We start from the raw sequence: 10,456 nt of genomic DNA, 5'->3' as shown, positions 1-10,456 counted from the left end.
AATAATCCACCAGTTTACACTATTTCTAATAAACTGACAGTTTTTATTAAAATATTTCAATGTCACAGATGAATTTTACACATGAAACAAAGTAAATAATCAACTTGTTCAGTTTATATTCTATCAAACATCAAACACTGTCATTATGTCATATTTTTTACAATTGACAGTACAAATCATCCAACTGATAATCAAATGTTAGACATGAAATCAGCTTTATATGTGTATTTATTGTAGTTGGTGATTATTTATTGTGCATTTAATGTCAAAGCCAAGTAGCCAACTGCATCTTTGTTAACTTGCTGCCGTCAAAATATGGTTTTAAAAGTTGTTTGTGTATTTTTCCAAACACAGGTGTGACGAGGTGAATTACTGCTGGAGCAGCGACGGTCGTCTGAAACGCCTCTGATTTCTGACACAATGACAGACTTCAAACTCTTAAATGCTTTATGAATCATTCTTACACCAAAAACTTAAGTTAAGACTCAACTACGTTTGGTCTCAGTCAATGAACCTAAATGTAATTTTAACAATACAACAGTTTTTTACCTCTTTGCTTATTTTCTAGATTCTCAAAGCACAACCCAACATTTAAAAACTTCCACAGATAATTGGACTTCTAAAACCGAACTTCTACATCCTTTCTCTCCACATTTCAACAATGGAAAATAATACTAATAATCTTTACAAAAAAAAAATTAAAAGTGATGATTAACTTCGTTTCGTTTTGCAAATTGAGACGCGGACGTGGACGTGAATCCGTCTTCACAGCTGACTCCGGGAACATCTGACGGTGTTTTTGATGAACTCGAACAGATCCACATGAGAGTCACGGCTCACGGCCTGAACAGCACAGTAGTCCTCCAGAAGCCCGTACAGCGTATCTGTGAGGGAGCAGTTTGACAAATTAACAAACCAAAAAATGAGAAACTCAAGAAACAGAGCAACTTTATTGTACAGGGGGTTCTCACCGACTGTAGTCCCCTCTGTGACCAACAGGTGGTAGATCTGCTCCAGGCCCTGCTTCAGTTTTTCATCCCCAAACGTGAAGAAGGCCAGTCCTCTCCTGGCCTTGGCTGCTGCCATCAGCTGGATCACAGCTGAAAATACACAGAATTAAAAGGTCCTCAGTGATAAATCAGTGGACAGACTGTGGGGAGACTAGACATTTAAAAAATATACCTTTGAGTTGTGGGTCTCCATTGAAGGCTCCACAGCCCCACTTGCCCGTGGCGATGTCTGGCTCATTGTTTTCATCTCCCATGAATCCACAGAATGCCTTCAAGGACACGATAAAATCATGTAAATATGATAACCATAGGAGAAACCGCCTCGTGGTTGTATTTCTCCACCAACCAGATAAGTTGCAGGAAATAAAGTCACAATCTCCATTTCCTGAGTTACAGCACTGAATATAGGCCAGAGGTATTTGACCTTTGACCTTTCGGATATAAGATGCCGTCACTTCATTTTATCCTTATAGACATTTGAGTTGAATTGCGTCATAATTAGTGTATGAATTCATGAGTTATGGCCAAAAATGGTCACAGCGACCTTTGACCTTTAACCACCAAAATCAGATCATCCTTGAATCCAAGTGAAAGTTTGTTTGAGATGTTGTGTTCATGAGAATGTGACGGACGAGCTGAAAACATCCCGGATTACCAGCACCACACCGAAGGCGAACCTCACCTTGTTCAGTTCCCGGGTGACGTTGATCATCTTGTACTGGTCTCTCACGTGTTTGAAGTGCAGAGCGTCGATGGCTAAGATCTGCCTCTTCAGCCGAGCCCACTCGTCCCTGTAAAGACAAGATCACATTTGTGAAAAAAACAAAAAAAACAACTACATTCAGATTTGCAAAGCTATGAATCGCCTGCTTGTACCTTTTTACGCTTTCCATATGAGGCCCCGCCCACTCAAAGGTGTCTCTGAAACCAGAGTAAGTGCTGAACTGCTGAGATCCTGAGACAGAGACGTGAGAGCGAACAGTTCTGTGAAGCTGGTGTCGTCATATATTTCTATTACTATCAGCAAAACCAACAATGTTAGTCCGTCTGTCTGCAGCTCTCAGCTTGAAGCTGATTGGTTCCTACTGAAGATGTAAATATTTTAAAAAAGACTCTGTAACTTGATTGGTTGACTGCTCATCGACTGACTAATCCATTGATCGACTAATCATTTGATTCCCACCTGTAATGATCAGACACTCGCTGTCTGCCAGCTTCTCGGTGAAGAGGCGGGAAACGATCAGCTCTGGATTTATAAGGAACAAGATCTCTTCCTGCACCAGACCAGAGCCCAGCACACCTCCACCTATCCGACTGGCAGCAAAGTCCACCTGTACGTGCACACGCACACACACACACACACACACACACATTTGAGGTTAATACTGGGGTGAAGCTGTGAAAGCGGGGAGTCGTTGCTGCTGTGGGTCCGTTCTTACCTGCAGCATCCCTGTACCTTCAGTCTCGATGCTGCCGTGAGACGTGACGTGCAGTTTATGCAGCTTCTCCTTACAGCTTCAAAAACAGATAAGTAAATAAACACATGAATATTTAGAGACGAGAGATTTTCAAAAACAACCAAATAAACCTTGTGTGTTTTAGATACAGAGGACCATATTTATCAACCATGCTAGCAGCTGCTAACTAACTAGCTGACCACCGAGTTCCATAAATGCCTCCATGATCTGCGCCCTGAAGACGTAATAGAGACGGTTTGTGCCAAATCATTTTAAAAGAGTAACAGGACAAAGCCAACACTCAGCCAGCCGATAGTGTACCTGCATCACTCACTCAGTCACAGACGTGTGTTTACAGGGCCGGACCCACGATAAACGCTTACCTTCTCCAGTTGGGCAGGTCCGCGTCTCTCAGGTGGCGCCTCTCAAACGTCACCAGGCCTCTCGGTGCAGTTTCTGCAAAGATGTAAACGACAGTCACAGATTTCCACGGACAGTCTAACAAACGGGAAGGAGAGGAGCTTTAGCTGCGACTTACTCTCATCTGTTACCACTTTAAAATAATGCATGATGGCCCTCAGCTTTTCTTTCTTCCGTTCTACCCAGTTTCCAAACAGACTACATGCAGGATGAGAATTAACAGTTAACTCACACACAGTTCACACACTGGAGAGAGTATTTACGGGCTGACTTCAGACATGTGACACTGTGGGGCTGTGTTACCCGTTGAAGTTAATGGTGGGGTAGCCGTGGTATTCGGCGTTGGGAGAGGACGTGTTGCGATGAGGGAAGGTGCAGAAAAACGCGTTAGCGAGCAGGCAGGATATCTGAACTTGTGACAGAGTGATGGTTGCAGTCTGTCCCTTCTTCAGCAGCGGGATGGCCTGCAAACATTTACACGCTCCATCATCATCATCATCATCATCATCATCATCGTCACCATGAGTGAACTGCAGAGTCAGTAGATGCAGTAAGTTTCATACCTTCATCACGACATCAGGGAGCCTCAAAGCCAGAGCAGCGATCTTTGGAAACAGTGTGGAGAAGTAGTTCTCTTCCTTCGGGATACACTACAAGGAAATATGATGATTATTTATCATTAGAGGGCTCAGACATCCAGTCACAAAGCTACTGACTCAATTACCTGCAGTGAACAATGGACACTGACCTTAACAAAGGAGGAGAGGGCATCAAACGACCACTGACCTTTGTACTTCGGGTTATATTTGATGATAGCTTCCTGAGATGGTTTGACAGAGTAAGGTTGAACATTTTCCGTCTCGTGGACACAGATTAGACAAAATCAGAGTAAAAATGTACAAAGGTAAAGTGTCAAACTGCCAACGTACCTCCACATCATCAACGCTCACTTCTCTCTTACTGGCCAGACCTTTCAGCTGCTTGGAGATCACTTCCCACCTGCACACCTGGCTGGGTTGCTGTGGACAGAGAAGATTAATTCAATAATATGAACTTTTAACTTTTTCTTTTGTAGCATCTACACAGTTTCCACCAATGTAAATAAATAATAAAAAACTCCAATAAATCTGTGGCATGACTGAGATTAGATGGTTTGTTGCAGCCTGGCACATCTGACGAAAGGCTGCAGGTCCAACAAATACAGAAGTTGTATTGTTCTTACAAAATGATCTTTTTTGTGCATCAGTTAAGAAACAACATCGATAAACTGACTCAAACGAACCTTTAAGAGTCCAGACTTGATGGTCATCACACTCCAATGTGAACACGGCATCTTCACAAAGTCACTGAGCCAGACGTCTCTCCCTTTGTGGGGCATAAGTCGAGCTCCACGGTTGAAAGCATCCACCTGGAAGAAAAAACAATACAGTCATATTCAACAACAGCTGCTGAGAATCGATGCGCTGTGAGTGTGAAGTGTTCAGATTCTTTATTTGAGTAAAAACGTCAAAATACTCGACCTCGAGTAAAAGTCCTGTATTCAAAATCCCATTTAAAGCTCCACACAGTCTAAAGGTAGATGTCCATGTGTTTGTGATTATAAAGCAGGTCTAGGTTCTATATTAATACTGTGACAGTATTAAAACCAGCTGTCAGGACTTCTGGAACTTTGTGATGTCACAACAAAGCAGTCACCGCCCTCAGCCACGCTCCAAGCCCCGCCCCCTGGACCCACCATCCAACCTTGCAGGATTTGGTTTCTTTGAGTGTTTACCTGAAATCTGCTGTATTTTCATTGTATCACTCAGAAAACAGTCAGCCAATCAGAAGAGAGGCTCAGATCCTCTCCTCTGATTGGCTGACTGACCTGTTGTTACTAGAGCTCCAGAGAGAAGCCTGAGAGAGGAGATGTAAAACTACACTGAGATGGTTTTTGGTTCTTAAAACCACAGATATATCTTCTGATGGAGATCAACACTTCAGATAAAACACTGGAAGTGTAAAAAATGTAAAACATCATCAGTAAAACTTACTGAAAAAATGAAAAGTAAAAGTACTTGATCAGCAGTAAACTGTGACTGATTAAATTATTATCTGTGACACTTTTAAATAATTAATCCTTAATCACTGATGATTCAGCAGCGTTTTACTGTTACAGCTGCTCCAGGCGGAGCCACTTTAACTTTAATCACTTAGATAGTTGAGTCCAGTGGTTCCCAACCCGGGGTAAAGTACAACATGTACTGCAGTACAGTATTAAAGTAACTGTGCTGTTACTTTCCACCTGAGGAGACGGAGGGAAAGTGGAAACCATGTGTTCTTACATCTATCAGGACTGTGTGCGTCCTGCTGCAGGTCAGCTGGTTCAGCCTGCTGTTGCTCCCCGAAAGTCGCTTCATCTCGCTCTGTGGACAGCATGAAGACGAGCCCTGCTCCCTCTGCTCCCTCTGCTCCCTCTGCTCCTTCTGCACCTTCTGCTCCTTCTGCTCCCTCTGCTCCTTCTGCTCCCTCTGCTCCCTCTGCTCCCTCTGCTCCTTCTGCTCCCTCTGCTCCTTCTGCTCCTTCTGCACCTTCTGCTCCTTCTGCTCCTTCTGCACCTTCTGCTCCTTCTGCACCTTCTGCTCCTTCTGCTCCCCCTCTCCTCCTGCTCTACCGCTCCCCCCCCCGGTCCAGGAGGGTCCAGAGGAGGACGACTGACTTGAGCTGTCTCTGTCTCTGCTGTTGTGCTCTCGGTCACTTTGTCTCCCCTTCTGGCAGCTTTCTGATTGGCCGTCCGGATGCAGGAGTTGGTTCACCTGGGAGCTGTCGTTGTGGTGCTTGTTGGGCGCGGCCATGTCTGGACGAGGACGGTTCTGGGGACGGGACATGATGGGGGGTGAAAGGGAAACAAAGCATAACAATGTGAGCTTTTACTTGATCCTGACTGAAAGAACAGATTCTGGGAGACGGAAGCAGGACGAACAGGTTGGACCAGAAACAGAAGCTATGAGTCTGTCACCTGATTAAAATGTCTCTAAATCACACCCACTCCTCCCCCAGGGAATAAAACACAGTCTGTGAACAATGAAAATAATGTTCACTTTAAGAAGCTCAAGTCAGTCACTGTCAGTGTTTGTGAGCTGGTTTCCACTCACACTCAGCAGGTGTGACCCCGGAAGTGCCTGACCTCTCACCTCTCACCTCTCACCTCTCACCTGCTGTGATGTCACAGGTCGTCCAGGTGTTTCACAGAGAAACGTTCCTCCTTTCAGCAGGTGAGTGTGAAAACAACCGTCCCGTTAAAAAGCAGCAGGTTCCCATGAACCTCCGCGGCCTCAGCGTGCAGTGAAACACCGGGACCGCGGCCCCTCAGACGCGACGTGAGTGACCCCCCCCCCGGTCCAACGCACTCACCTGTCCCCGCAGAAAGTGCGGAGTTTAACGGGGCGGTCGTCGGGCGCAGGTTCGGCCCGTGAAGACGCACAGACACGGACCGAGCTTCACTTTCAGTTCGAGGCGAAAACGAAAGTGAAGCTGAGCAGCTGACTCAGAGCACCCTCCAAATTAAAAGCCCCCGTCTTCACACCGGTCCGCCCGCTCTTCATCGTCATTACAACGGTTCTGATCAGGTTTTCAGACTGTTTTCATTTAATAGTGTCATTACCGGATCAATGAAACCAGCTCATTATGTGACTGTGCGGAATCTGAAGGTGAAATAACTGTAAGAAAGTGCAACGAGAAAAGTTAAGGAAATAAACACTTTAAACACTTTTCACTCAGTCTATGAGTCCTCCTCTGTCATGGTGAAGTCTTTAAAAAATAACACAAAAAAAAACTTAAAATACTATATCATAATTACACCCCAAAGCAAATTTAATTAAAACATCAATAACATTAAATACATGTGTTATAAAGTCACAAATTGTCAGATGTGCTGCAGTAAACCAGCTTTATTCTTCATGTCTGAGGTCTTTACATAAAACAAACAAAACTGCAAATTAAAATAAATAGATAAATAGAGTTAAATCTGAATACCGGAGGGTCAAAGCAGTGGATGAAGATGATGATGATGATTTTTACTGTGATAAACAGCAGAGTCTGTGGACACAAGGTGGCAGCAGTGAGCCAAGATCAGTTTCACCTTGTTTCCTCAAACTCACCACCACAGATATTTTCCATTATTATTTTAGTTCTACAACAACCACTACAACTACTACTACAATTACTACAACTACTACTACTACTAATAATAATAATAATGATAATGATAATGATAATAATTATAATAATGATAATAATAGTCCTGAGCAGACAGATAAATGTGTTCACTGCTGTAAAATACCACAACTGCTGCTAAGTGTTACTTCTACTCTACATACTTTGTGCTCAAGTACTGTACTTAAGGACAATTTTGAAGTATTTGCACTGTACTTGAGTATTTCCATTTATGTTACTTTACACTGCTGCTGCACTACATTTAAAACGGAAATAACACAGTTCATTTACTTCACTTGAGGAACCTGCCTAAATGAGTCAAAGTGAAGGTGTTTATCCCTCTGACACAGTGGAAATACTCCAGTGAAGTACTTCACAGCCACCACTCTATGCTGGAGCCTGTCTGAGGATTTCCAGTAACAGCAGAGCAGCACAGCTCTGGTCCAGCTGTTCCAGATGTTGGGATCACTGCACTTACATGAAGCTTCAGCCGAGGAGCTGCAAACACTTCATTTACACAGCTGTGTAGATTCTGTCGAGATCAGAACAGAAGTGAAAACTGAGTCCGAGGCTCCAGATGGTCGAAGGAGTAGGAGGCAAAAAGACAAAGAATCAGAGGTCGGAGGACGGAAGCATGATTGGAGTTCATGCTGACTGCGACAAACTGCTCTCAGCCGGTGAAACAGGAGTAAAAAAATACCATCAGAGTATCACACAGACAGTCGAGCTGGATACAGATGCATCTACCAGAGCAGTGATAGAAGAATTCAGACCCTTCACTGAAGTAAAAGCAGCAACACCACAGTGTAAAAACACTGCATTACAAATCAAATGTACACAAAGATTTAACAATGTACACTGAGTATAAAAATAAAATATTAAAAATGCAGGAAAACAGCCTCTGTGAGTGTTTTCATACGGGATTAATATTATTACTGATGCATTAATTTCTAAGTCGGCAGCATTTTAATGGTGCAGCTCCTCACTGAAGCCAAATACTACACTATAAATACTTAATGAGTTCATCCTAAATGTTGCATGTAAAAGCTGAATCTGTGAAGCGACTACAGTGAAGTAAAAAGTAACGATGGTGATGATGATAAGAGTTGTAATGAGTATTTTTACACTGTTGTGTGAGTACTTTCTTCCACACCTGCAGGCGCTCACCTGTAAAACAGGTAGATCAGGTAGATCTGTACGTTATTATTCCTTCAAATGCAGGAGCAACTGTTCAGAGTGACTTTCAAACCTCGGCTCATTTCTAGTCTTAGTGTTCAGTCTTTAATTTGTGTTTTAATCTTCGCACAACTAAAGTGAATGTTTACTGCTACAGCCAGCCCCCTGCTGCTGAGCCTTATGGAGTAGCTCAGGCATCAGACAGATGTGACAGATTCACATTAAATTAATTATAAAATAAGTTAAATTGTGAAGTTATGTTAACACTGATTAGATGTCCAGAGTTGTATGGTGAAGAAGAAAAAGCTGCATCCTTAATAACCAGTGATGATGATGGTTATTATCCACAGAGCCTTTTGGTAAAATAAGAATAGTAACACTACAACATATTAGTATTATGTTACAAGTAAAAAGCCTGATTTCAAAGTGCTAATTAGGCTCAGTTTCTGAATACAGGCTGTGTGCATTTCTCTGTGGACTGAGGCTTTGATACTTTCACAGTATTAATATAGAACCTAGACCTGCTTTATAATCACAAACACATGGACATCTACCTTTAGACTGTGTGGAGCTTTAAATAAATGTACAGGAGTATAAAATCCTATGTTTCCCTCTGAACTCTCATTTTAAAGTTGAGCTGAAAGAATCAGTTGATTGAAAGAAAATTAACAGGAAACTTCTCTGATAATTGTTTCGTAGTTGCAGCTCGATAGTAAATCACCATTAGTGGGTTGTACTGAGGTATTTTAAAGACATCAGCTTGGGCTTCAGGAAATTGTAACAGGCATCTTTTGCTATTTTTCACCATTTTATAGAGGAAACAATTAATCGCTTAATCTAGAAGATGATGAGTGTATTAATCACTGATGAAAAGGATAATTATTTGCTGCTCTAAATGTATTTGCACCGAGGCAGGGGAAGATCATTGATGGCAGCAGTGTGGAAATTAGGTTTGAGTTTGGTCTGAGGACGTGACGGTGGAGTCGTGCAGGAGCTGGAGGGCGGACGCCGTCATGTGTTCTGGAGATGATAGTCATGTGTGTCGCTGTTCCAGCTGCAGTTTAGTATGTTCAGGCAGTGAAAGGGTGGAGGACCTCCCTGCCTCAGTCATCCTGCGTCTGTGTGTGTGGTGTGTGTGTGTGTGTGTGTGTGTGTGTGTGTGTGTGGTGTGTGTGTGTGTGTGTGTGTGTGTGTGTTATTCTGGGTCAGCCATTTCCCTGGAATGTTCTGCCTCTTGCCAAAGAGAAGTCACTACAAAGGAATGCACACATAACACGGCAGAAACAAAAGGATGACTTAAAAAGGCCTGAGAGCGAGGAGACAGGGCCGGTGGACATGTGTCTGTGTGTGTGTGTGGAACCGTGACCCGTGTCCCCGCTCATGTATGACGCTCATGTGCCTCCTCTCTTCAGCACTTTAAGGGCATGAATATACAAAGCAACACCTACAGTTATGGAATAGGTGTGTGCAATATGCTGAACCATCTGCCTGAACTCTACATCACATCCCCGTGAGCATAATTAATTCCATGAGAGGAACATTTTCAGAGAAGCGAAAGCAAGATGGCACTTCCCCCTGTCCCCCTTCTTTAACCTTGCCTCCATCACAAGCTGCAGCAAGATGAAGCACATTCTTCAATCCGAGAGCGCAGTCAGCTTCGCTTTCACTCCCACTGGCTTTCAGTTGTTCCCTCTTTGTCTCCTCCACCCCCCCCTTCTCCATCTCCCCTGTTTTTTTTTTCTTTTCTCCTGGAGGTCAGATTGTTGCAGCAGCGACGAGGCTCAGAGTCAGAGCAGGGTCAACACCCGAGCCGTGTGCAGCCTCTCAGGTTCTGTGTGTGGTGGAGGAGTCGCTCCTTCTGTCCTGTGACATTGTGAAATGACTGCAGTAGATTGGGACTGTGTGTCTGTGTGTCTGTGTGTGTGCGTGTGTGTGATTGTACTATGCGGCAGGTCGTGGGGGAGGAAGAAGCAAAGGCAGCAGCAGCAGCAGCAGCAGCAGCAGCAGCGTGTGGAGTGTAGAGGTGGTGGTGGTGGTGGAGGAGGAGGGTGGGGGGGTGATATGGATAGTGTAGAGAAAAATGAAGAAATGGGAAATCTCAGCACCTGTTTCCAGGGCAACAGAGGTCTGAAAAACACAGGCTGGTTGGACTTTTTATTTTCCACGCTGCACTGCCCTCTGGCAAGATACTGCAGACAC

At 43.8% G+C, this 10,456-nt stretch overlaps 1 protein-coding gene across 9 annotated transcripts; it reads right to left on the bottom strand.

Annotated features, from left to right (window-relative positions):
* Positions 1-22: 22 nt before the first annotated feature.
* On the bottom strand, positions 23-7,728 carry pargl (poly (ADP-ribose) glycohydrolase, like). 9 transcript variants are annotated; one of them, XM_071465406.1, is made up of 17 exons: positions 6,281-6,439; positions 5,458-5,739; positions 5,212-5,367; positions 4,170-4,295; positions 3,817-3,906; positions 3,636-3,707; positions 3,451-3,537; positions 3,191-3,351; positions 3,006-3,085; positions 2,851-2,923; positions 2,450-2,525; positions 2,194-2,341; positions 1,887-1,965; positions 1,693-1,801; positions 1,183-1,279; positions 972-1,100; positions 731-884 (listed from the first exon to the last, which is right to left on the bottom strand). In XM_071465406.1, the coding sequence occupies exons 2-17, from the start codon at positions 5,719-5,721 to the stop codon at positions 766-768; spliced, it is 1,866 nt and encodes a 621-aa protein (XP_071321507.1). In that variant the 5' UTR covers positions 5,722-5,739; positions 6,281-6,439; the 3' UTR covers positions 731-765. The 9 variants fall into 9 exon arrangements, with proteins under 9 accessions (XP_071321504.1, XP_071321507.1, XP_071321508.1 ...); XM_071465407.1 differs by having other exon boundaries at positions 5,212-5,349; XM_071465408.1 differs by having other exon boundaries at positions 5,485-5,739.
* Between the last annotated feature and the right edge of the window lie 2,728 nt (positions 7,729-10,456).

Source organism: Trachinotus anak, unplaced genomic scaffold (genome assembly GCF_046630095.1).
Source record: "Trachinotus anak isolate AG129_WGS33_773 ecotype Australia unplaced genomic scaffold, CSIRO_AGI_Tana_v1 ptg000028l, whole genome shotgun sequence".
Taxonomy (NCBI): domain Eukaryota; kingdom Metazoa; phylum Chordata; class Actinopteri; order Carangiformes; family Carangidae; genus Trachinotus; species Trachinotus anak.
Note: the sequence above shows the minus strand (reverse complement) of the source record. Positions and strands in the feature narration are given on the sequence as shown.

Excerpts from the sequence above, each read along its gene's own strand:
- pargl (XM_071465405.1), bottom strand. The coding sequence starts at position 5,721 with ATGGCCGCGCCCAACAAGCACCACAACGACAGCTCCCAGGTGAACCAA. Across the intron at positions 2,924-3,005 it reads TAAAGTGGTAACAGATGAGA|AAACTGCACCGAGAGGCCTG; the intron begins GTAAGTCGCAGC and ends ACATCTTTGCAG. Across the intron at positions 2,526-2,850 it reads GACCTGCCCAACTGGAGAAG|CTGTAAGGAGAAGCTGCATA; the intron begins GTAAGCGTTTAT and ends CTGTTTTTGAAG.